This window comes from Notamacropus eugenii, chromosome 6, assembly GCF_028372415.1.
Source record: "Notamacropus eugenii isolate mMacEug1 chromosome 6, mMacEug1.pri_v2, whole genome shotgun sequence".
Taxonomy (NCBI): domain Eukaryota; kingdom Metazoa; phylum Chordata; class Mammalia; order Diprotodontia; family Macropodidae; genus Notamacropus; species Notamacropus eugenii.
This window is the reverse complement of record NC_092877.1, coordinates 305,548,935-305,576,905: the sequence shown is the minus strand read 5'-3', so window position 1 is coordinate 305,576,905 and position 27,971 is coordinate 305,548,935. Positions and strand designations below refer to the sequence as shown.

The 27,971-nt window shown below is 36.3% G+C and overlaps 1 protein-coding gene across 7 annotated transcripts in view; it reads right to left on the bottom strand.

Moving 5' to 3' along the window:
• PIKFYVE (phosphoinositide kinase, FYVE-type zinc finger containing) overlaps nt 1-27,971 on the bottom strand; it is a 118,556-nt gene that overhangs the window by 45,514 nt on the left and 45,071 nt on the right. For 5 of the 7 annotated variants that reach the window (XM_072617428.1, XM_072617426.1, XM_072617427.1 and 2 more), the window contains 10 exons: nt 27,784-27,931; nt 27,090-27,257; nt 21,945-22,004; nt 20,264-20,393; nt 19,675-19,855; nt 19,013-19,087; nt 17,756-17,863; nt 16,547-16,687; nt 15,677-15,803; nt 14,237-15,411 (listed from right to left, as the gene is read on the bottom strand). In XM_072617428.1, the coding sequence (XP_072473529.1) occupies nt 14,237-15,411; nt 15,677-15,803; nt 16,547-16,687; nt 17,756-17,863; nt 19,013-19,087; nt 19,675-19,855; nt 20,264-20,393; nt 21,945-22,004; nt 27,090-27,257; nt 27,784-27,931 (2,313 nt within the window). The remainder of the gene's footprint in view (nt 1-14,236; nt 15,412-15,676; nt 15,804-16,546; nt 16,688-17,755; nt 17,864-19,012; nt 19,088-19,674; nt 19,856-20,263; nt 20,394-21,944; nt 22,005-27,089; nt 27,258-27,783; nt 27,932-27,971) is intronic. The other 2 variants (XM_072617429.1, XM_072617432.1) reach the window with 1 other exon arrangement.

The following is a 27,971-nucleotide window of genomic DNA, read 5'->3' as shown; positions in this document are numbered from 1 at the left end:
ATAGACACAGAAATAACTATGATACAAAGGAAAATAAGATAAATTTAAAAGAAAATCCAGACAAAGTGCTATGACATATATGAGAGAAAGATCACTTTTATTTACCTGGAACGGTCAGAGAAGGCTCTGCATAGGAGGAAAAGCCAAAAGAGGGATTTGCAGAGAGAAATTCCAACACAAAGAAATGGCAGTTATGAGAAGGAATTCATTCTAAACATGGAGCAGCATAAATACTCTAAAAGGTTCTAAAGAGTAGAGTAACATAATTAATTTGGCAACTGGGTGAAGGACCAATTACGATAGGAAGAGAATGAAGTTTTAGGAATATTTGCTTTTTGTTTTGGGTTTTTTTCAGGGGGCCGAAGGTTGTTTTCATTGAGATCTTTTTAAAGATCAAGCAAGTGATGCAGGCTTCATCAGGTAAATATGAAAAATAGGATATTCTAGGTTCATTTCAGCAACCCATACAGTATAACAAAAAGCATGAAAACTGCAGAGGAGAGGACATGAGTGGCAGACAGAGAGCAGTTTGGAATGGTTAGAATATTTGGTCAGAATTCAAAATACACCAACAGGAATAATACAACAAGGCTGGAAAGACAGGTTGACGTCTAACTGTGGAGAACCTTAAACGAAAGAATCAAGAATTTACATTTTATTCAGTAGGCAAAAGGGAGGTATTATGGGCTTTTCAGTAGAGGATTTATATCATCTGAGAAGCGTGTTTAGGAAAATTATTTGGAAAGAAGTGTAAAAGATGGCTGGGAAAGGGGACAGATTGGAGAGTATCATTTAGAAGGGTATGGCAACACAATAGGCAAGAATAAATTAACGAATAAGAATATTTGTGGTAGAAATGATGAGGAAGAAGAATGGATGAATGATAGAGGTACTGAAGAAGTAAAAGCAACGAGACTTTACAACTGATTGGATGTATGAAGTGGGGAGATTGTCTAACAATTTTAGGAAAATCAAGAGGAAAAGAGAAGTGAGGAGAAGGTGCAGGTTTATAAAGAAGATAATTTGGTTTTCAACATGTTAAACTGGAGGTGCTGGCAGACCCTCTAGGTAGCAATATCTAGCAGAGAGCTGGAAATATGGGACTGGAGTTCTATGGAGAGATGGACATTTGGTGCTCATTCACACAGAGATGATAGCTTATTCTATTATATTTAGTGACACTTCCTTTTGGAAAAAAAGGACTTTTACAGAAATTTGAAGGTTAACTCACAAGACAATGCATCTTACTAGGATATCTGACATCTACAGTGCCATACCTAGGACACTGCCCCACTTGTGGATGTCATCATCAGTTATCTCTGAAAAACCATGGGGAATAGGAGATGCCAGAGGATAGGAGAAGGGTAAATGTCCTGATTTTCCAAATAAAGAGTAAGGTCTTCAAACTATAAGTCAGTGAGTTTGACTTCAAACTCTGAGCCACAAATCAGCAAAAGGATGGTTTGTGAACCTCTGTTTTAAAAAGTACAAGGGCTGCTAGGTGGCACAGTGGATAAAATGTCAGGCCTGGAGTCAGAAAAACTCATCTTCCTGAGTTCAGATCTGATATCAGACACTTCTGTTTGCCTTAGTTTTATCTGTAAAATGAGATGGAGAAGGAAATAGCAAAACTACTCCATCTTTGCCACTCCAAATGGAGACACAAAAAGTCAGAGATGACTGAAACAACTGAACAACAAATGTAGAAAAGTAATAACTACAATATAGCATGGCTTTATTGAAAATAGGTCTTTCCAAACCAACTTTATAATGAGTATATTTGGTTTGACAAGGTTACAAGATTGGATATAGATAGCTGTCTGTCTGTGTTCATCCTTCATTTTTGAAGATCATGACATCAGAGAAATGATGACATGACTTGCACTTGACTTTGTTTTGAGTGAGGGAGGGTTGTGCAGGTCACCAGCCTCACTTCCCCTCCTGGGCTATCTGGATCCAGTGACCAGATAGGTCCTGATAGTCATCAGGAGGACTGGGGAAGGCCCAAGATGCACTGGGACACCTTGGCCTATTCAGGTACTCACTTAGAGTGATAGCTATAGGTGAAAGACTCTTCCAGTGTTTACCCTCCACCCTCTCCAATCAGAAGGAGAGAGGGGCCCTAGAGTCATGGGTTACTGAGTAAGGGTAAGTTTCAGGGTTGATGCGATCTTGCAGGAAGATGAGCTTCTGGGGAAAAGAATTATACAGAATAGCAGCCAGAGGTGGAAATTGATCTGCCCTGGGCCCACTCCTCAAATGGAGACACTGAGAGAATTTGGGATTGGTTGAATCCAAGACCCAAAGATTATTTACTAATAGGACAATGTCAATTTAGAGGAAGTCTACTAACCCTTACGCTCCATTTCCAGGGAATGTACTTGGCCCTGAGTTTCTCAACATCTCATCAATAAGCTGGGAATGCTTAAGAAATTTTCAAATTGCATGAAACTGGGAAGTTCAGCTAGAATGTGGGCACAACAGAATATGGAACCAAAAAAGATCTTGACAAATTAGGAAACTTGTGACTAAACTTGAGAAAGCTGCCTAAAATCGATGCCTCCACTTCCTTTTCTCTCAATCTCTTCTAAGTGTTTTGAAGTCCAATTTTTGGCCTCATGAGATGACTGAAATGGCTCTCTCCGAAGTTACTAATGATGTCTGAACTACCCAATCTAAGGGCCTTTTCTCAACCCTCAGTCTCCCTGACCTCTTTGATCTGTGTTATCACTGTGCTGCTCTTTTCTCCTACTCCTCCTCTCGGTATGACTCTTTCTGGATCTTTATCTAGTATGTCTAGTAACCATAAGTGTCCCCCAAGGCTCTGTCCTGAGACTTTTTCTCTTCTCCCACTATACCATTTTAGTTGGTGATCTAATCAACGCCCCAAGGATTACATTACCATCTCTATGTAGATGATTCTCAGATCACTACAGCCCTACTTAACCTCTTACCTGATCTTCAATCTTCTATCATCAAATGCCTATCAGACATTTCAAACTAGATATCCAGGAGAAATTCTAAATTCAACATGTTCAAACCAAAACTCAATACCTTTTCCCCAGGAGCTTCTCCTCTTTGACCTTCCCTATTTCTGCCAAAGGCACCACAAACAAAACCTCCTCAACCCAAGCTTGCAACCTAGGGATTATCTCTGACTTTTCACTCACACTCACCCTATATATCCAGTCTATTCCCAAGTCCTGCTGATTCTACTTTTGTAGCATCCCTCACCTTCTGGGCTGGCCCCCATCACCTCAAGCCTGAACTAGTGCAATAATCTGCAAGTCTCCCTGCCCCAAGTCTCCCCAATCTCCACCCAGCTATCAAAGTGATCTTCCAAAAGCACAACTGTGACCATGTCATCCCTGCCATGAAATTGCCTCTAGGATCAAAGAGAAAATCCTCTGTTTAGCTTGCAAAGCCCTTCAGAACCTCACATATTGTACCTTAACAATGTTCTTACCCACATACCTCTCCCCTCCACATATACTGCAATCCAGATACTCTGTCTCCTAGCTCTGTGCATTTTTACTGGCTGTCCTCCATATCTAGAATACTACCTCTCTTCATCTCTGCTTCTTGGATTCCCTGTCTTCCTTCAAGTGTCAGCAAAAATCCCACATTCTGCAAGAAGCCTTTCTTCATTCTCTTTAATGTCTGTTGTTTTTCCAGTGAGGTATTTCATATTGTTTTCCATTTTTTCATTCTTTTGGTTTTGTTTTGTGATTTCTTGGTTTCTCATAAAGTCATTAGCCTCCATCTGTTCCATTCTAATTTTGAAAGAACTATTTTCTTCAGTGAGCTTTTGAACCTCCTTTTCCATTTGGCTAATTCTGCTTTTGAAAGCATTCTTCTCCTCATTGGCTTTTTGAACCTCCTTTGCCAATTGAGTTAGCCTATTTTTAAAGGTGTTACTTTCTTCAGCATTTTTTGGGTCTCCTTTAGCATGGTGTTGACCCACTTTTCATGCTTTTCTTGCATCTCTCTCATTTCTCTTCCCAGTTTTTCTTCCACCTCTCTTACTTGATTTTCAAAATCCTTTTTGAGCTCCTCCATGGCCTGAGACCACTGAATATTTATTTTCGATGTTTGGAATACAGAACCCTTGACTTTTATGTCTTTCCCTGATGGTAAGCATTGTTCTTCCTCATCTGAAAGGATGGGAGAAGATATGTGTTCACCAAGAAAGTAACCTTTTACAGTCTTATTTTTTTCCCTTTTTTGGGCATTTTCCCAACCAGTTACTTGACTTTTGGGTCCTTTGTCAAGAGTAGGATATACTCTGGGAATCTATAAGATCTCAGCTCCTCCAAGGTGGCACAATCAAGCGTGTACTGGTCTGGGCACAGGGGGGAGGTGAGAGAAAAAATATGAAGCTTACTCTCATCACATTCAACTAAAGGAAGGAATAAAATGCACACTCATTTTGGTATGAAAACCTATCTTACAATACAGGAAAGTGGGGGAGAAGGGGATAAGCGGGGGGGGGGGATGATGGAAGGGACGGCAGTGGGAGGAGGGAGCAATTAGAAGTCAACACTCTTGGGGAGGAATAGGATCAAAAGAGAGACTAGAAGCAATGGGGGGGCAGGATAGGATAGAGGGAAATATAGTTAGTCTTACATAACACAACTATTATGGAAGTCATTTACAAAACTACAGATATGCCTATATTGAATTGCTTGCCTTCCCAAGGGAATGGGTGGGGAGGGAGGGATGAAGAGAAGTTGGAACTCAAAGTTTTAGGAACAACTGTTGAGTATTGTTCTTGCAACTAGGAAATAAGAAATACAGGTAATGGGGTATAGAAATTTATCTTGCTCTACAGGAGAAAAGAGAAGATAGGGATAAGGGAAGGGAGGGATGTTAAAAGGGAGGTCAGATTGGTTATAGGGGTAATTAGAATGCTTGGCATTTTGGGGTGGGGGTAAGGGAGAAATGGGGAAAAAATTTGAAACCCAAAATTTTGTGGGAATAAATGTTGAAAACTTAAATAAATAAATTTAAATACAAAAAAAATATATTGGGGGTTTGGGGGTGGAATGTAAGTTACTAACATCACAAAGAACTGATCTGGAAAACAAGCCAGAAGGACAATTAAAGAATCAAATTCCCTAAAAAGTATGATTTAAAAAAAAAAGGCTGAACACTATATTTAAAGAAATGATAAATGAAAACTGTCCGGATCAATAGATCTGAAAAAATAGGGCACGATGAAGCTAGAAAGACTCCGCCAATCACTTCTCAAAAACTCCAAAAGGCAAAAGTTTCAAGATTGTGAAAGCTGAAATCCCAAGCTTCCACATTTAAAATAAAGTATGCACCCAAAAAGACTTTAAAGTACCAAGAAAAAAGTAAGGATCACATAGATGTGATGAGAGGAAACACAACCTGAGTTCAAATCTGGCCTTAGATACTTATTAACCATGTGACCTTAAACAAGTCACTTAATCTCTTTTTGCCTTAACCCACTGGAGAAGGAGATGGCAAACCAATCCAGTATCTTCAACAAGAAAATCTCATGGAGAGCATAGTCTAGGTCTGGAAGAGATAGACACAACTGAACAACAATAGGCTTACAACCAAGAATAACTTAGCTTAGCAAGCTGAATAGGACTGGATGGGCTAAGGGGAGTGCAAGTCCCATGATCAAGGCCATAGCTGAGGCGAAACCTGTTCCCATGGGACTTGTGCTTACACAAACCCTGGCAAAAGCTCTCCATGACTCTGGAACCCGAAGTTCCTGCAGATACTGACATACATTGCAGAAAGTTGCAACTGGGTCTGGGAACTCATGAACTAGCTTTGGGAGCAAGATAAGCTTTCTTACTTGTTTCAGGTACAAGGACATGGGTGAGTGATGTCATGAGATGGTGAAGTAATGGGATGAGCTCAGCCTGCATGTGATTGTGGTTATAGCCCTTAAATACCCTGACCCTCAGTTGAATAAATGGATTGCTCTCTTGCTTTCCTGCCCGCCCCGGGTCTTTCATCTCAGGGTCTTTCATCTCACCGCTCACAAAGCACTCCGCTGGCAGATGGGGGACAAAAAAATACAAAGAGAAACCTAGAAAGGTAAATTTATTTGAGCAATCAGAATGAGCTGTTATGATGACATAATACTAATATTCCATCAAGTGGAAAAGAAACTAGTGTCCTTTCAGAAACTTAATGTCTTCAAAGGCTGTTGAGGTGTATTAAAATATATTTAATACTTAGATATACAATTACAAAATAAACCAAAGAGAAAATTTAAATATTTGGAGGAATATCCACTGGTCATGAATGAGCCATGTCAATATAATAAAAATAACAATGTCAATTTACAATTTTTATGCTGTGCAATTCAAACGAGCAATGGATTATTTTAAAGAACTGGATAAAATAATAATAAAATTCATTTGGAGGAGCAAAAAAATTAGATTCCAAAAGAAAAAACATTTTAAAGGCAGGAATGGAGAAGAAACTGAACTTCCAAACCTCAAGCTATGTTATATAGCAGCAAACATCAAAATTATTTGGTACTGGCTAAAAAAATAGAAAAGTAGACTTGTGGAGGAGACTACATAAAGGAGAAGCAGAAATAATGAAATTCAATAACCAAGTGTTTGATAAACCAGAAAATAGATTATTTAGAAAAAAAAAATCCCTATCTGATAAGAACCTGTTAAGAAAACTGAAAATCCATCTGGCACTAATTAGGCTTAGATCAACATCTTACATAAATTATAAATAAATTCAAAATAGATGACCCTGAACATTAAAATCATGCCACAAAAAATTAGAAAATTAACATATCTTTTATCTTGCATAGCTATGAGTAGGAGGTGAACTCTTAACCAAATCAGATAGAGGCAATTATAAAAGACAAAATAAATTTGATTCTAAGTTAAAAAGTTTTTCTACAAATGAAATTAAACATCTAATATAAAAGAAGCAAATGCGAAATATATTTGTATCCTGTTTCTCAGATAAAGTTTTGACATGCAAGATAGATACTGACAAGTAACAAAAATATTTAAGACAAAAAGCAATTTCTCAATAAAGAAATGGTCAAAGGATACAAACAAATGGTTCTCAAAGGAAAAACTCCCAACTCTTAACAACCATATAAGAAAGAATGCTAAAAATAACAGGTCAGACCTCCAAAAAAATGGCAAAGATAAAACCAGACAAAATCTGTGCTACAAGGGGTGAAGGAAGAGATGTAGTTTTGCTGACACTATGAACTGGAAAAACCATTTTGGAAAGCTATTTGGAATTATGCAAGTAAAGTGACTAAAATGTCCATAAACTTCTAAATAACAAGAGAGAAAACTGCAGAGAATCCTGGGTAATATGAATTGATGCAAAAGTGAAGTGAAAAACTCAGGAAAGCAAGTAATACAAGAAAAACATTTCAAAGAAAAATACTTGGAACTCTGATATATATGCAAAGACCAACCAAGTCTATAGAAAATCTACAAAATTACTCACATGCTGACAGACAGATTAACGGACTCAAGTTACATAGGAGAAACATATATTTTTGGTCATGCTCCTTTTGTTTGAACATGCTTATTTGTTACAAGAAGCTTTTTTTGCCTCTCAGTTTTTAATTAGGTTAGGATTAGAGATTAGAAGAGAGGAGAGATTACCAACAATGATACTATAATAAAAAAGGGTTATTGAAACTTTGTTTAATGCTATGACATAAAACAACAGAAAGAAGTTCAAAAGTGGAAACACAAATAAATAGGACAACTTTGAAAGTAACAAATGAACCAGGATAATAATTTACATAACAACAACATAGTAAAGAAAAATAACTTTCAAAGATGTAAGAATGCCAACCAACACAAGAACCAATCACAAGGGGACTAATGATGCATACCATGTATTCCTTGATAGAGGCGATGGACTCAATGCAGAATGAGACATATTTTGGGGCATGGTCACTGAGGGAGTATATTTTGCTGGATTATGCATATTCGTTACAAAGATTTTTTTTCTTTTTTTTTTTTAAGGAGGAAAAGGTTAGAAGAGAAAATAAATGCTTGTTAACTGAAAAAGTAAAACCTAGACTTTTTTCCTTTCTTTTTTTAAAAATTCTTTATTATGAATAAATAACTCTCTGAGGGAAAGTATATGGGATATGATGGGAAGCAAGTGAAAAAGACATAAGTTTCTTTAAAAACAAAACAACAGGGGTCAGAGCTAAGATGGCAGAGTAGAAAGACACATATACTCTAGCACTTTTCCCACAGCCCACAAAATACCTGTAAAAAATGACTCTCAACAAATTCTAGAGCAGCAGAAGCCACAGAACAACAGAATGAAAGAGATTTCCAGCCAAAGGTAACCTGGAAGACCGACAGGCCACTGCAGCACCCATTTTTGGAGTCCTCCATCTGGAGCCCCTGGGGGAATTGAGCAGCTGATCTGAATCTCAATCCTGAGTGACAGTCCTGCCCCCCCCCCTTAAGCTGATATGAATCTCAGGCCTCCACCCAGGGGTGAAGAGAAGTGCTGGCCTAGCAGAGCTGGAGGCAGTTGTGGAGACGGATCTAATCCCAGATCCTGGGCAGAAAAAGTTCTGGTATCTCCCAGACCAGAGCACAGACGAGCAGAGGAATAAACTCCTCTCCCTTGATTGTGCCACCTTGGAGGAACTGAGAATTTACAGGTCCCCATAGTATACTCTCATCTTGATAAAGGACTCAAAAGTCAAGTAACTGGCTGGGAAAATGCCCCAAAAAGGGGAAAAAGAATAAGACTATAGAAAGTTACTTTCTTGGTGAACAGGTATTTCCTTCCATCCTTTCAGATGAGGAAAAACAATGCATCAGAGGAAGACATAAAAGTAAAGGCTTCTGCATCCAAAACCTCCAAAACAAATATGCAATGGTCTCAGGTCATAGAAGAGCTCAAAAACGATTTTGAAAACCAAGTAAAAGAGGTGGAAGAAAAATTGGGAAGAGAAATGAGAGCAATGCAAGAAAATCATGAAAAGCAAGTCAACAGCTTGCTAAAGGAGACTCAAAAAAATACTGAAGAAAATAACACCTTTAAAAATAGACTAACTCAATTGGCAAAAGAGGTCCAAAAAGTCAATGAGGACAATGCCTTAAAAAGCAGAATTAGCCAAATGAAAAAAGAGGTTCAAAAGCTCACTGAAGAAAATAGTTCTTTAAAAATTAGAATGGAGCAGATGGAAGCTAATGACTTTATGAGAAACCAAGAAATTACAAAACAAAACCAAAAGAATGAAAAAATAGACGATAATGTGAAATATCTTACTGGAAAAACAACTGACCTGGAAAACAGATTCAAGAGAGACAATTTAAAAATTATGAGACTACCTGAAAGCCATGATCAAAAAAGGAGCCTAGACATCATCTTTCATGAAATTATCAAGGAAAACTTCTCTGATATTCTAGAACCAGAGGGCAAAATAGATATTGAAAGAATCCACCAATCACCTCCTGAAAGAGATCCAAAAAGAGAAACTCCTAGGAATATTGTAGCCAAATTCCAGAGTTCCCCGGGCAAGCAGCAAATATTGCAAGTAGTTAGAAAGAAACAATTCATGTATTGTAGAAATACAATCAGGATAACACAAGATCTAGCAGCTTCTACATTAAGGGATCAAAGTACTTATAATACGATATTCCAGAAGTCAAAGGAACTGGAATTAAAAACAAGAGTCATGTACCTAGCAAAACTGAGTATAATGCTTCAGGGGAAAAAATGGTTATTCAATGAAATAGAGGACTTTCAAGCATTCTTGATGAAAGGCCCAGAACTGAATAGAAAATTTGACTTTCAAACACCAGAATCAATCATGAAAAGGTAAACTGCAAAGAGAAATCATAAGGGACTTTCTAAAGTTGGACTGTTTACATTCCTACATGGAAAGATAATATTTGTAACTCTTGAGACTTTTCTCAGTATTTGGGTAGTTGGAGGGCTTACACACACACACAACACAGGGTGAGTTGAATAGGAATGGATGACATCTAAAAAAATAAAATTATGGGGTGAGAGGAATATATTGGGAGGAGAAAGGGAGAAATGGAATGTGGCAAATTATCTCTCATAAAAGAGGCAAGAAAAAGCCTTTTCAATGGAGGAGAAAAGGGAGGAGGTAAGAGGGAAAAAGTGAAGCTTGCTCTCTTCACATTTGCCGTAAGGAGGGAATAACATGTTCACTCAATTTGGTATGAAAATCCATCTTACACTACAGGAAAATAGGAGAGAAGGGGACAAGCGAGGAGGGGGGGATGATAGACGGAAGGGAAAATGGGAGGAGGGGGGATTAGAAGTAAACACTTTTGGGGAGGGACAAGGTCAAAAGAGAGAACAGAATAAATAGGGGGCAGAATAGGATGGAGAGAAATATAATTAGTCTTACGCAACATGACTATTATGTAAGTCTTTTGCAAAACTACACATATATAGCCTATACTGAATAGCTTGCCTTCTCAGTGGGGATGGGTGGGGAGGAAGGAAGGGAGAGAAGTTGGAACTCCATGTTTTTAGGAATGAATATTGAGAATTGTTTTTGCATACAACTGGGAAATAAGAAATAGAAGAAATGAGGTATAGAAATTTATCTTGTCCTACAAGAGAGAAGATGAGGATAAGAAAGGGAGGGGTGTTAGAGAAGAGAGGGTATACTGAGGTAAGAAGTAATCAGAATGCAAGGCATTATGGGGTGCGGGGAAGGAAGAGATGGAGAGAAAACTTGAGAACTCAACATTTTGTGGAATGAATGTTGAAAACTAAAAATAAATTTAAAAAGAACAAAAAAAATGTTAAAAACGTTATTACATGCAACTGAGAAATAAGATATTCAAGCAGTGGGGTACAGAAATCTATCTTGCCCTACAAGAAAGTATAGGGGAAGGGGAGAATGAAGGGAGTGATAGAAAGGAGGGCAGACTGGTAGAAGGGGTTATCAGAATGTATGCTATCTTGGGGTGAGGGGAGAGGAGAGATGGGGAAAAAATTTGGAACTCAAAATCTTATGGAAACAAATTGTTGAAAAAAAAATTAATTTTCAAAAATCTTTTTTTTAAATGTAGGGTTGTCACCGCAATCTCTCCTGTCTGTCACTTGACCCATGGCAACCATCATCAGTCTGTCTCTAGTCTAACCTATCTGCAGTCTGAAGTTTAGCCTATTTTAATTTTGGCCCCTACCTACTGCCAACTTGTGTAGGTCTGGTCTTTACCATACAAATTACCCACTAATTATACACTCCTTTGTATGTACAGCCCTGTGTTTGCTTACTTTCCCCTATTATCAGTTATATGTCCTTGGATAAGTCATTTAACCTTTATGAGTCACACTTGCCTCATCTTTAAAATAGGCATAATAATATTTATGGTATCTACCTCACAGGATTGTTGCAAACTTTAAAGACACTATGCACTATACAGATAAGGCTTTATTGTGTTATGTGGCTTTGTTTTGTTGGGGCTTGAAGAACAGCAGCTAATCTAGACCTTAGAATTGAAATGTCTGTGGATAAATACACTAGTAAACATAGAAAACAATTCATCTCTAACTTAAAGCCTCAGAAAGTTGCTGGGGAGCACTAAGCAATTACGTGATTTGCTTATGGCCACAAAACAAATCTAATAACAGGTAGGGAAGTTAGTGAATTGTAGGGTAAAAGTTAGAAAAGCTATGAAAAGGCTCAATTGAGAACTAGATTTCCAAGCAAGCAAAAAAGACAGAATGGATCTAAACTTAGGTCTTCCTGACTCCAAAGACGTTCCTCTAGCAAGTGTACTATAATGCCCTTGTGCATATAAAATATAAACACTTTTGGACCAACAAAATCAATGCAGCTAGAAAGGAGCAACTGTCACGCAGGAAAAAACCTATTTTCATCAAATATCTTTGATAAAAGTTTGATATCCAAGCTAGGTAGAAAAATGGCATAAAATGCCTAAAAATTATTTTGCAACAGATAAGAGGCCATAGGATTAGAATAGTTGTCAAGAGAAGAAATGTAAACTACCATTAAACATATAAAGATGTTTCAATTACTAATAAGAAAAGTGAAAATTAAAACAACTCAGGCTTTTACTTGACAAAGCAATTTGGCAAAGATGACAAAAAATGGAAATAGTCCCTGATGGAGGAGCTATAGAAACTCAGGCACTAGTGGAGCTGTGAATCAGTTCAAGAATTCTGGATCTTCATGACAGAAGTTACTAAATTACTCATATACTCTTTGAGACTCAGCAATCCTAGACATGGGCACACACTGTAAAGTCAATATTCAGAAAGCAGAATATCATATACAGAAAAATGTTCACGGCATTTTTTCAAGTACAAGAAAATACAAACAAAATGAGTACCCATCATCTGGAGAATGAAAGAATAAATTCTGGAACCAAAATATAATGGAATATTGTTACAGAATAAAATTTGGTTAACTTGAGGAAGTCTCAAAATCATGCTTAGACTTCTATTAACTGATGCAATATGGAGAACCTGGAGAATAACATATCTATCACATAAATGAAAGGGCCAAAAAGTTCACACCAATTAAATGAACAATCTTGGTTCTGGAAGAAGATCTGGTTAGATTTAATTCAACAACTATCTATTGAATGTTGGCAACTGGGGTGGCACAGTGGATACAGTGCTGGACCAGGAGTCAGGAAGTCCAAAATTAAAATCCTGCTTCACAGACTTTCTTAGCCATGTGACAGTCACTTAACCTGACTGGTCTCAGTTTCCTCATCTGTCAAATGGGCGTAACATTTGCACCTACTTCCCAAGGTTATTGGGATGATCAAATGAGACATTATATGTAAAACACTTTGAAAATAATAAAGTACTTCACAATTGCTAGCTATAATTATCATTATGATGATTATTATAATGGGAAAAGGGAAAGAAAAAGCATTTATTAAACACCTACTATGTGCCAGGTACTGTACTAAGCTATTAAAATCAGCTTACATTCCATTAACACATTGGGCACAGTGCAAAGCACTGGGGATAAAAAGACAAACACAAAAGTCTCTTCTTCCTTGAAGGTCCTTAAAAGTCTACTGGACATAAAAAAAAATCTTTCCTCAGTAGAGAGATAGTAGAGGTGTTTAAAAACATCAATAAAACATTAACAATTTTTTTAAAGTTTTAAAGCTACCCAAACTGTACTACAAACCTCTGGACACTGATTATTAAATGTTTTAATTCATTGAATAAGTATTTTCTTAGTATCTATTACATTCAAGGAATAAGAAACTTAGATTTTGGCCCATATTGGTCATATTTCAAAAGAGATCTTACTGGAAGTATGATATAGTGGACAGAAACTGGGCTCAAAAATTCAGTAAGTTTGAATCTTGCCACACACACTAATTGTGTGATCTGAAGCTGGTCACTTAATATCTTTGGGCTGGTTTCCTCACCTGCAAAATAAGGGTACTGGGCTTTGAGGTGTCACCCAGCCCTAAATCTATACTCTTCACAGTTAATAATACTATTAGCTAACATTTACATAGCACATAGGGGCAGCAAGGTGGTGTGGATAGAATACCAGACCTGGAGTCAGGAAAATTCATGTTCCTGAGTTCAAATCTGACTTCACACACTTACTAGCTATGTGACCCTGGACAAGTCACTTAACCCTGTTTGTCTCAGTTTCTTCATCTGTAAAATGAGCTGGAGAAGGAAATGGCAAACCACTCTAGTACCTCTGCCAAGAAAAAACAAAATAGGGTTGCAAAGAGTTGGACACAACTGAAAATGACTGAACAACAACATAGCCCACATTATGTGCAAGAAACTGTGCTAAGCACTTTACAAGTGTTACCTTATTTGATCCTCAAAACAACCCTGAGAGGTAAGTGCTATTATTATCCCCATTTTACAGATGAGGAAACTGAGGCAAACAGAGATTAAATGACTTGTCTGGTATCATAGCCACTGTATGAGGCCACATCTGAACTCAGGTCTTCCTGACTCCAGATTACACTCTGTAACTATCCAATTTTACATCAAAAACACCTTACAAATTTTCCTGTGTGGTTTGTCAAATCATTATTGCTGCTTTATTATTTAATTTGTTCATATTACTTAAATAAGCAGCACTGGAGTTGAAATATTTAAGTCAAATAAGAATAAAATTAGGAAGGAAAGCATTTCTTTAATTTATGCCCTCTAATATATTTGCTTAAAAAAAAAGACCTAAAATGTCGGTTACCCACTAAGAGTTCTCACTTACCTTTGTGGACCATGCTGCATCACTCTGACTTGGGATTCTCTCTTCATCTCCCTCAGTTTTGCTTCCAGGTCGTCCACCAGAATTATCCGATATATCTTTTGACTGAACAAAAGGGTCTGCATTTTTCTGTTGTATCCGTCCTCCTCTGGCTCGGTAATCTGCCAGCATTCTACCCAAGCTCTGACTCTCACCCAAATGTTCTGTAATTCTGGCACTCACTAGCTCATGGGATGGTAACACTTGGAAAGGCTTTGCCTGAACACTTCCATTCATACCTTGAAGTCCAGAAAGATCTCTTAGAAGTTGTTTCTTCCTTCTGCTCTCTACCTCCTTTAATTCTTTATTAAGTAGAGGAGACAAATAAACCTGCTCTGGGAAATAGTCCCGTGTAGGACACTTCATCCCTTTTTCAGTTAGGAGGAAGGGTTCCCGGAATGTGATTACTGGAGAGATACAGAGGATAACATCTTTCAATTCTTGTTTGAAGGCCAAAGAATGAGTCTTGAGCCTATCTTCAGAAGATGTCACTTCTTCTGCAACATAAAATCCTGTGTCATCCTGAAGAGGGTCTCTGAAGACTCTCATCTGACTTTTGCGTTCCTGTATCTTATCTCTTTGCGGCAAGGCCTCTGATTCATTATCAAAAGCATCATCTTGCTCTTCAATATGAATAGGCAATAATGACTCTGGCACTGATGGAAAGAAAGTGGCTATCACTGATGGTCCAGGTGTAGCGAAATGCTCCTGATGTTTCAAAGAGGCACTATCCTGTGAAACGTTTTCACTCTCCTGGTACGTTTTCTCAAACAAGGTTCTTGATTCCAACTGGTTACTATCATCAGAAGATAAAGACTCAGATATTATAGGCAATTTGTCAGGAAGAAAGTCAGTCTCCCTAGCAAGGGGGCTCCCACTGAACTGGTCCTGCTGACCACCATCATTTCCCTGCTCTTCAATTAGAGAATGAAATGAACTATTTTTTGTTAATGTTGGTGGCATGGCAAATTCATCCATAAGGAAAGAGATTTCCAGTTGAGAATGGTAAGCCACACAGATCATAAATATAAGGATCTCCTTCACTCGAGCTAGCTCATAGTCAGAGCCTCCTCTCAATTTGATAGTACAGCCCAGGTGCTGTGGACAGCCTTCAAAGAACATTAGTGTTTTTGTTTGATCTGTTAAGCCACAAAAAAGATGGGAAAGGTTAGGTAGCATATAGGACAAATTTACTACACTATTCAGAAGGATAGCACCAACTTTAAAAAGCAAGTATCCCAAAATGAGAAAAAGCTTTTAAAATGACTATAGATACAGTAGTCTTACTTACTAATTTTTATGTAAATCAATAGTTTTTACCACTTTAACTTTATTACAATGATTATTTTACTTATTTCCCATACCTTTTAAATCTTTAATGAAATACGTTAACGTGTTACTCACCATTAGGAAGCTGAAATATTTGCATGTAAAATTTATGACAAGTTCCTAAGTGTGGCTTTGTTAGCAACTGATCCATTGACATCACTAGGTCACCTTGGGTCATTCGACTTATCCGATCTAAAACTTGCTAGAAAACAAAAATTACCTTATCACAAGTGAAGATACTACATCCTTTTTAAAGATGACACAGAAAAGTAACAACAAGTTAAATCATTAGTTCTTTAGTACCAAAGGGCAATCTTCATTATAATTATACAGTAACTGCTCACTACAGCTGAATAATTATATAAGTAGGATTTTTTGGTCTTTTTTCTTTACAATCAAATGCTAATTTATTCAACAAAACACTAAAATACTTTTTATCATTTCACCATCAAGAGCATCAATGCAGCTGATTTGTACGAAGTGCTACATACAAAGGAAATTACACAGAATTTTTGCCCTTTTTTTCACTTAAGATGTTATTTTCTATTTATTCTGTAATTCCAAACATGATAACTCATAGTTAGTCATCTGTATAGAGAGGCTATTTGTTAAATATTATTGACTGACTTTAATGCCCATTACAAAGACCTCAAGTAATTAAGGTCACAAATATTTAATCTTTATTCTCTTAAGTCTGAGCTTTCTGCTCTAAGGGAAAATAGAAAAAGGAGGAGAGGCAAAAGAAAATAATTTTTTAAAAAATATCCATTTCTTCTATGCTGTGGTCTGTTTATCCTCCAAATTTTCTCACTATTCCCACTTCCAATCCACAGAAAGGACAAAGGAATGATCAGGAAAGTAACTGACAAATTCTACATCACCAAATAAACCAACAGCAATAATTTTTCAATCATGTCTACATTGTTATGAACTACTACCACTCACCGGTTTTACATTAATGACTAAAGTAATACCATGTTCCAGCAACATATCTTGGGCAATTCGAGACACAGTTTTTTCAACTAGGACCAAAGTAGGTCGGACATCGACTATCCGCTGCACATAATTCTTCAAAAATTCTCTTTCCTAATTAAAATAATAAACCACAAACATGCCAATTATGATGCAAAGTGTAATTGCTAAAATTAGAACTAGCATTAATGTTAATCTCAACAAAAGAAGGTTGTTTCATTCATCAGTATCTCCTCCAATACTTTATGAAAGACTAAATTTAAATATCTGCCTCTACCTCCAATTCAATTTAATATCACAAATGTGCTAGTAAGCTCCAAAGGATTTTCAAAGTAGGATATCTCTTTCAAGGCCTATATCAATCAATACATATTCATTAAGCACATATGATATACCAAACAATGAAGATAAAAATAAAAAGAATGCAACAAGTACTTCTCAAAAAGAGGTTACATACTCATTTTGCAACAAGTACAATCATTCCGTGGGAAAACGTGCTTAATTTATATATGCACCCCCTTTTAATTATTTTTTTCAAGTATTACACTTTCCAAGTATCATCTGGCAGCAATTATTAACTTCTATCAATGGGGAAGCTGACAAATTGGACAAAACCACATAGAAATTATTTTTAAAAAACTGCTAGGGAAAAGAATTTGGGAATCTGGAATTCCACTTCTTCAGATATGTGCTGCTTGGTTGAACTCATTTTAGAACAGCTTAGGAAAACTTACTACAAAATAATCTGTGATAAACTATATTAAATAAAACGTGACAACAAGCTATTGCCTTTGCCTCAGTTGACAGTACAATTAAAATGACTAAAATAACAGAATTAGTAAATACCTAACACAGTAAAATGATAGGGCAGATTGGTGGTGCACTGGATAAAATGCCAGGCCTGGAATCAGGAAGACTTCTATTCCTGAGTTCAAATATGTGGCATCTGGAAGTTACTAGCTGTGTGACCCTGGACAAGTCACTTAACTCTGCTAGCCTCAATCTCCTTCCTCATCTATAAAATGAGACGGACAAGAAAATGCCAAACCAGTCCAATATCTTTGCCAAGAAAATCCCAAATGGGGTCACAAAGAGTTGAACGTAACTGAAACAACTCAACAACAAAAACAAAAATAAAATAACTGCAGTCCTACACATACTTCTATAACACAAAATTCTAACCTGAAGAACAATTGGGTCAATGCAAGTAAATTTGGTTTCTTCTCTGTAGAGATACTCAATAGAACACTTCAATAAAAGGATTTTAGGACTTTTAATAGAAGAATTCATCTAGGAAGGAAAAAAAAGCAGAAAATTAGTCATTAAAAGTATATAGAAACCTGAAGAATGGATAATATTTATTCATATTAAATATACTCCTATATAAATTTGCATAACTTATATAAAATATAATTTTATATCCCTATAAATTTTATCCCATAGTCCCTTTACTATGTAGTCCCTCTACAAAACATTATTCCCCTACTATAAATCTTTGCTAATCATTACATTCTCTTGACTTACACAGGTTATGACACTAAGCTAGTATTCCTCTCATGGTAGTTTCATTTTACCTTAGAAATCCTTCTCCCATCATCCAACTCTTTTTATATAAGCAGTAGTGTCATTCCATGAAAATGTGAAAAAAAATGTTAGCCTACAAGAAGTTGTTGAAGAATGACAGTATTTTGTACTCTAAAATACTTTACTATTCCTGGACCTTAAGGAAATATTTTTTCACATTTTCTTTCAATTTTCAGTCTTAAAGAAATTTTTCAGTTAAATATCACCTTACTAAAAGTTAGGAAGAAAAAAAAATTAAAATATTTTGAAAACACTTCTAGCATGAGTTTCAAGCATTTATTATATTAACAAGTATAGGAAGAAATGAAGAAACCTTTGAGTACTACCCTGAAGCAAAGCTTCATATAACATAACTATGGATTAATGAAAAACTACTGTTCAAATTCAAAGAACAGTTAGAAAATTCATGAGTTAGCAATTTGGCTTTCTCCTTCTGTGGGGGATATAAATTTGTTAGCTTAAATAGACCATAAATGGAAAGAATAACTGAATTTGCATTTTTGTCCTTAAATACACGACTTATGAAATTTGGACACAAATAGATAATAATAATGTCATATATACAAAAAATTCAACAGTCAATTATAATTTTAATAAAGTATAATATTTTTCTTAAAGAAACAATAAGCCTTAACAAAGACAGAAGTGAATACAGGACCAAAGTTTCTAATTTGCTAAATATACTTCCTACTAGCATCAGATTTTATTCATCATTAGCTACTACATAGATATAATTTTTTCCTTTTATCAAGGAAATACCAGCTGGCAAATACCTGAAAAAAATAACCTGATCAATTATATCACTGATTAAAAATCAGTAAAATTACTTCCTATATTTTCTGCTAGTTACAATACCTTTTTATGTGCAATATTCTTGGTACACACAAAGCCATTGACAACCATAGAATCAAACTTCTTTCCACCTGGAATCTAATAGTAAGAAATGTCATTTTTTTTAAAAAGGCAAAATATTTTCTATTTCAGTCAGATAAAGCAAATCATGCTATAGGGATTTTTTTTATATTTTAAATTTTATTAAATAAAAAAAGAAAAATACCTCTCAAAATGCAATTCTTTTATGCTAAATGATAAATGGCATTAGTAGAATAACTGTCTTTTATATTACTACTTCTAGAATTAAAGAATTGGGGTCACTTCAGGACTCAGGAACCAAGCAAATAAAACAAACTAATATTTTTTAAATTAAATACTTTTTTTTTAAGGTTTAAGCTAAATATTCTGGAACAAAACTCCAGTCAATATTATCTACACAAATCGCGATCATGTCACAGCTTTCTATCACAGTAATGAAAGGATATTTTAAAAGAGGTGTAAGTATGATTTCTGAAGATTCCCCCAACATATCTCTCACCCTTTCCTTTCAGTACCTCTTTCATTTCTGATCCCTGAACACCACAATATCCCTAGGCGCCATTTCCCCCCGACCTCTTTCTATCATTCTTTTGATACTGTCCTTGTACCCCCAATTCTTACAGCATCCTCCCAATAAAGCTCACCTTTTTGATGTGGACAAACTGACGGATATCCATGTCATCATCCCTATTTTTGACATCAGGCCGGACAGTCTGAACAACCTGGCAAACCACTGGCACAATGATATCTCTCCAGGATGGTGATAATGAGTCATTGTGGAGCAATTGTTGTAGTAGTGCCATCATGTGGTTATGATTGGCTGAACTGTAAAAATATTAATGGAGGAGAAAAAGGGAAAGGATTAATGGTAATTTCTAGTTCATTCTTCTATAAGGTAATATTTAAGATACAATAAGTAAATAATGTAGAAAGAATACAGTAAACGTATTATATAAGTTGCTCTAAGTCAGTTGATTCCTTTTAAATACATCATGTTCTTTCCTTATGTTACTTGTCCATAAATGGAAGTAGAATGCAAACTTCAAAAAGAAGACTTCCTTCAACTAGTTGGTGGAATATTTCACCATAGGGAATAAATAGCTAACTGCAGTTATGCAATTTTATGCTATTCTGTTTAAAAAATTTTACCTGCAAATTTCACCTAATAGTCTTTATTTAAGAACAGAGACTCTATATAAAGGGAATGAAAATAAAAATAGCATACTGACTTACAGTAATCTCTCCATGGCTTGTTTCTCCCCATTTTCTTCCCTGAGGAGCTCCAGGTTGCTATGATGCCAACCTAAAGGTGTAAAAAACAGCTCCTTGGATTTCTCCTCTACTCGTCGGTTGAATAAGGACTCTAGAGAAAACAAAATAATAACTGATTGCTTCATAATCAAATCTCTGTTTATAAATTCACATTTTTAGAAACTTTTTTAATGTATAAACCTGGATATTAGGTAATAATAACTAAACATAGAAACAACAAAATCAGAAATAAGTTTTTGATAAGTGTCTCCACATAGTAGCTCAAGCCACATTTTTGAAAGTCTTGTTATAAAGACAAAGAATTACCAAATAATATTAAATATGTAAGGAAACTCCGTGTCATTTTTGGTATATAGGGAAAAAGACAACTTAGAGGTGGAGGAAACTAGCACACTGGCCCATGCGACTTAAACAGTACTCTTATTTATCTAAGAAAGCTGAAAAAGAGGAATTCCCCCATCCTGATAAATTATGAAGTCTGGAAGAAAACAGAAATTTAAATGCTGACAAAGCTCCATGTGGCAATGGTGTAGGTGTTGAACTTTAAAGAGTAAAAAACTGTGGCATAAAATGTTTTAAAATCAAGTAACAAATCTAAAATGTCTCTTCAGAAACCAGTACTTCTAAAAAGTTCTTTTTCAATAATCTGCCACATGTTTGGTAGGTTTAACACAAGGCAAAGGAAAAAGATGAGAATTCAAGTAGGATAAAAAGCTATTAATAAGCCAAGTTTTTTTTCAAGAAGCATACTCTCAATCTCTCCCTTATAACAGTCTTGTTATAAAAGACAGAGAATTACCAAATAATATTAAGTATGTAATGAAACTCAGTATCGTTTTTGGTATATAGGGAAAGAGACAACTTGGAGGTGGAGGAAAAGTTTCCAAACTATAGCCCACCAAAAAAAAAAAAAAAACCCACCCTTCCAAAGACATAGAAACACATAAAATTCCACCCATCTAATATAATAAATATATTACATCTCTAAGATCTGAGGTATGTAAGGTCTTTCTACATCTTGATAATTTAGACTTCCAAAAGACTAAAGCTATCCAATTACTATTCTTGGTGCTACCATATCCTACCCTCTCTTGGCTGAAATCCTCAAGGCTAAGAAAAAGCAGAGAAAGGAAATCTCTGATATCTTGTATAAGAGTTAAGAATCTTATATAAGATTCCTGCCCCCAGAGTCCTACATCAGAGAGAAAGCATATTATCATGTTCAGTTCTCTCCATTCATGAAGCCTGAAGTTACACCATGGTTAGGGAGGGGTTAGGAAGTGGCTGCTTCGGATCCTCATATCCACGTAGCCCCATGAAGTTATACTCAGGCAAACATTCTTCCTGTCCCATTTTCCTTTCATGACAATATCAAACTGGGTCAAATCTGTCTATTGACTCCAGAGTGGTCAATTCTTGGGGGGGGGGGGGGAAGTATTTAATATTGAATTCTTGAAAAAGGAAAATTTCATGTAAGCCTCAGAGTGAGCAAAACAAAATTTCTCTAGTAAAAGACTTTCAAATTAGACTAATCCTCCTTACCCCAAAACAAGTCAAAACATATACGTAACGCTGGTTCTTGAAGCACTTAAAATCACTATACTTGCAAGTAGCTTCCTCTATTTCTCATGCATTAATTTACCTTTAATGAAGGCGTCACTTATTGAGATTTGCTGTCCTCCATTGTCAGAAATCAAATATTCTGAATAGCAGGGAAAAAGCAAAGAGGGAAGGCAAAGTGAGAGATGACTAACATGCTGGTACAATTATACACAACACACCCACTCCATATATAGAAGGCATTAGTCACAGAATGTAAGCTCCTTTAGGGAGGAACTATTTCATTTTTTTTTTTTTTACTTTGAGACTGAAATATATAGCAGGCACTTAAAGAATAAATGCTTGCTAATTTACTGAAAATTGTAATCATTAAAGTTCTTCCCTATCTGAACCAAAACTTTCTACTCTATGAACTTCCAGATATGGCTTCCTAGCTCACTGCAACAGTCTTTCTTATTCCAAGATTGAATATATTTAAGTCTTAATTCTTAAGGCATAGTTTTAGATCTTTGTCCATTGCCCTCTTCTGGAAATGCTCTACTTCAGAGGTGTCAAACTCAAAGAGAAATGAGGGTCGCTAAACCATATATTCATGAGGATCCTGTAGGCCAAATACTGACTTATAAAACCACATGTTAATGTCATCTGTGTTTTAATTTATATTAAATATACCCCATTACATTTTAATCTAATACTCAGGAGTGCTGCTACCCATGAACCTTGACTGACACCTCTGCTCTACTTAACAAAAATCCATGTTAAAATATGCCACCTAGAACTGACCATGATATATTCCAGATGTGGCTTAACAGGAGCAGAAAATCTTAGGAATCTCATAAACAAGAACTTCAGAGTTGGGAAGGTCCTCAAAGGACCTCTAGACTAACCTTTAACAAAACAGAAATTACCTCTACAATATTTCCACCAAGTCACCTTATATTGTTCGCTTAAAGACCAGAGGTACAAATGTATGCAGTTAGGTGGCGCAGTGGACAAAGTGCCAGGAGCCAGAGTCAGGAAGACCTAAGTTCAAATCCAGTCTGAAATACTTACTAGCTTGTAACCATGGGCAAATCATTTAACCTGTTTGCCTCAGCTTCCTCATCTGTAAAATGGAGATAAGAATAGCATCTATGTCGCAGGATTGTGAAAGTCAAACAGACAAAAATTATAAAGTACTTCGCACAGTGCCTCGCACATAGTAAGCACTATATAATTGTTAGCTATTATACAGTAGGAGTTGTTATTCTCCACTTCCCATGGTAGCCCATTCCACTTTTTGTCCAACAGATTTTTTTCGTATCAGCTTCTCAATCTCTTTCCCACTTTCCTCGCTGTTCCTTGTTCTGCAATCTGGGTCAAGCAGAATGAGTCTAATCCATCTTGCACATGACAGACAGCCCTTCAAATATTTCAAGGGAAATATTTTATCTCTGCCCATGGTGTATTAGTGTATTAGCCAAGCTAGAACTATCCTTCCCCATTTTTGCCATTTGCAAATTTTATAAGCTTGCTTCCTATGGCTTTATCCAACTCGCTGATAAAACTACATAGTGCAAAATAAGACTACGTAGAGCACGCATGATACTAGACTCCCTTTCAAAGATCATTAACCTCCCAGTCATTTCATCAATGTAGTTATGACTCAATTAACTTGATTTCATCCAGGGCAAGGGTGCTCTCTGGAAAGCCCCTCATTCAGAGCAGTTGTCAGTTCCCTCTTAGCTTCTTCCATCCCCTACTGTCCAAAGACAACTAATCTTCTTAGCAGAGAAGAAAAGCAAAATACAGAGCAGCTCTGCTCTTTCATTTCAATCCTTTATCTTCCCATCAGCCCCAAGTGGTGCTCCTCTCTAACTGGAGCTTCAGCACTCCTGACCTTTCTCTTACTAACAATAGCTCTCATTCAAAAAGTGCTTTATGGTGTGACAGTGTGAAGGGGTGCTGTTATTCTTTTATCTCTGTTGTCTGAATGGAGGTTCAAAGAGATTGAGTGCCTAGTATGGGGAACCACAGAAAAAAGTCCTTCAGGTAAAATGTAAATGTAGATCCTTCCTGACTCCAGGAGTACCAGACTTCTGGCACGGTCCCACACTTTTGTATCCATCCACTGTGACTTGTCCTTGCTTCCATATTTCTAATATGTCTTTTTAAGGACATCAAGATGACATAGCAAATAGGGCACTGGGCTTGGGAGTCAGAAAGAAATTGAGTTCCAATCCTACCTCAGATCCTTACTAGCTTGTGATCTTGGACAATGACTTAATATCTCAGTATCAGTTTTCTCAACTGTAAAATTGGAATTATAATAGCACACACATCACAGGATCATTATAAAAAATCAAGGCACTACATGTAAAGCTCTCTAAAAACCTTGAAATGCAACATATATGTTAGATTTAAGTTGGTGATTCCCCCGTGCAGCCACAGTGACATTTCTGGCCAACTTATTATTTCCCTTCTCTTTTTAATTATTTTTCTTCGTGTTTTCAGAGTCTCATTCTTGAGAGTTTCAAATACTACTGACTTTTTTCCTCTGCACCCTTTAAAATCTGATATTCCAAAGTCTATGGAGTATGTCATACTATTCTCAACTTTGCCCTCCTCTACAACAAATGAAGTGGTCATTTCTCTCTAAGAGTCTTATCCTTTTCCATACCAACAACTAGTTTCTCCCTGTTGGTAAGAAAGTTTCCAGAATAAAATTTCCCCTTGCTGGTTCCTCAACCTTTTGGAAGAGGGATCTTCACTAGCAACATCAATACGTTATTTATTAGCTGTCCTGATTTTGGTAGACAGCACTCCCAAAGATACCTAGGTAACTCTACTTGTGATAGCTCCCCAATTTCTTCTTTTCTGTAACTTGTAACTTGCTTGATACCCATACTTTACTCTTCAGAAAGACCCAAAGTTTCTTAGTTCCTTCCTTTCTTCTAAGTAATACTCATCTGTGTCCTCCAATTTCCTTAAACAAGTGAGTATTCACTTCTGCCTCATTAAGTCCTTTATTTCTGTTCTTTTTATATTGATCTCTATCTTCCATTTTTTCAAGGACTACTTCAATCTCCCTAATACCCTGTTTTAAATAAGAAAGTAAAGATACATAGAGAATGCCTCCCCACAATCCAAGGTTCAAATGTTCTATTTTTAGAAAAATGGGACTCCAAGAGACATTATACTCCAAGTCCCCGTATCATTTCAATATCCTGGACATCTTTCAGTCAAGTCAGGGAGTCTGTGACACCTATACCCAAATGATATCACTTTCATTTTTCTACTGCTGCTGTTCAGCCATTTCAGTCATGTCCAATTCTTCATGACCCCATTTGAGGTTTTCTTGGCAAAGATACTGGATTGGTTTGCCATTTCCTTTTCCAGCTCATTTTACAGATGAGGAACTGAGGCAAATATCTGAGACCAAATTTGAACTTATGAAGGTGGGTTTTCTTGACTGTAAGTCTGCCCCTTTTTCCACTGTGCCACCTAGTTGTACGGAATTTTTTTATACTCACCTCAATTCTTTCCATCACAGTTTAATTGATACCATACATACACACACACACACACACACACACACACACACACACACACACACACACACACACACTGCTACTTACCTCCTCCTATTACATATTTTTCTCATAAACAATGAATACACTTTCATTCCTTTATTTCACTTATCTCACTCTGGTGATAACCCCAAATTATTTGTTTTAAAATTTTTATTTTCTTCAGGTTTTTCTGTGTAGATGTATAAAATTCTAGAGGTTACCAAATATTTTTGAATTGTAATTTAGGAATGTCTGGTCTGTCTGTCTGTGTTCGTCTGTCCTTTGTTTTCGAAGAAGACCATTCCCATCAGAGAAATGATGAAGGACAACAAGATGGAAGACTAATTTATAAACAAAAGGGGTGTACTGAAATTGACTCTAGCAGGGCTTAAAATGAAAATAAAAAAGACTATTGGTACTTTATCTTAAACTGATATTAAATGTCCTGACTTATAAAAGCCCAATTATTTTATTTCACAGAATGACACTATCCCACTTTAAATTAGTGTTTAATTATACCTGGTAGGTTTAAACCTCATCATCCTTAAGAAAGCATTAAGCCTCTAATGTGCAAGTGGTGGTATGCTAAGTGCTATTTATTAACCAATTAGCTATATATTAGCATTTCATTCTTTTACTAATTACCTTCATTTAAAATATGGTCACTCTCATACTTGGATGGGTAAAAGAAAATATTTTCTCAAAAAAATTAATGGCATGACAGAATTAATTTTTTTGGTTTTCTTAATTTGGGAAGAAATAATCTTAAAAATAAATGGCAATAGAGAAATATGAAAAGATTTACGTGAACTGATACAAAGTGAAGTAAAAGCAAAACCAGGAAAGCAATATACACAATGACTATAATAATGCAAATAGAAAAAAGAAGAATAAAATAACCAAAAGAATGTTGTGAAATTATAATGACTAAGGTTGGCCCCAAAGAAAAGATATAACAAAACACCTCCACCTACTCCATTAAGGAGATGGGAGTCTATGGGTGCAAAACACTGCAGACTTTCTTTATGGACTAGTTTTTTTTCCTGAACTTTTTTTCCTTTTTTCCACCTTTTATTCTTTATCATAAGAGATGGCTCTCTGAAAAGGTACAGGGATATAGAAGGAAATATAGATAAAATTAAACAAAAGATATCAAAAAAAACCTGATTTTTAAAACCATTGAAATAATAAACATCTTCAATTATAATGATAGGTTTATTGTCGTTTGAGAAAACTAATTTGAAGAATTTCATTGGACTTGTCAGGCACTATGTTGCGAGTTATTTGCATAAGCTAATAAGTCTGAAAAAACTCTAGATGTTTTTAATGGAGAAAAAGAAAGAATAGAGCAGAACATCCACATTAAAACTGCAAAGAAATACCACCTTGGAAGTTGCACATTATGCTGAAGTAAGCACTATAGGACAAATCTCCTTTGAAAAGCCACAGGCTTAAAACTGGACATGGGGGAGGTAGGTAGAGGGGCCAGGGAGAGGAGGGGAAAAACAGGAGTAATTAACTTAAAAAAAGGAAAAGAAAAGAGAGGGTGGAAAAAGACCCACACCAAATACCCTCAGCCATAAGGGGAGGAGGGCACAGGAGGAAATACTCAAATGAAATCTCATGGCCAAAGTCTCCATCCTGTGTTCTGATTTCAGATGGTGACTACCTCCTACCTTTTTGGTCAGCAGGGTGAGGGGGCACATGTGGGTACTTGGAGGGCTTCTTGATATGGAAGTTCACGTTGTCCAGCTCCACATTCAGGCTGATAGACGCGGCTGAGTCACTGTCCATTGTGGACTGGAAGCTGCTGACTGATGTACGCTTGCTAGGACTGGCAGAATCTTTTAGTGTTGGGGAAGGGGAAAGAAATATAGGGAGGAAAGGGGAGTAAAAAAATCGGTATCATCAGGGTATGGGGGAAAGGAGACAAATTGTTTTTAATATACAAGCCCAATGTGCAATACCAAAATGGATACAGTATTTTCATGTATTTTTGAGCAAACTTAGGAAATAGTATTTCACCAAAATTTTGAATAAGTTCATTATAAAATCAGTTTAAAAAACAAAGAGGAATATTGGAAGTTCTGCAGAAAAAAAGCCAAGCCTGGTATCAAAGCAAGGAGATGAGCAAGCTGATACTACTAAGTTATCATTAGCACAAAGTTATCTTTTAAGTTGCTGGAAACTAGAGACTAAGGAAAACAGAATATTCCCTGGTAACCTGTAAAGACAATAATTCAAGAAAATACTGTATCAACAGCAAGGGCTACACCAGATGTTTCTATTTCATTTGATCCATAAAGCCTAGAATTTTTCCAGTTAAACAAACCAGCAACAAAAGCTGCTTCCTCAAAAGCAAAAACTCACTGGCTAAGTTCTCTTCCCCTTCTTCAGCAATCTGCTCCGTGTCACTGTCATCAAACTTGATATCCTTAAACCAGGATGGCTCAGAGTGTCCCTCAACAGAGTTTACTGAGTCACTATCTGGAGAAGGTGTCTCGGAAAAGTCTGTGCTCTGAAAAGAACAGAATCCAAACAATTTACCCTCAATGTCA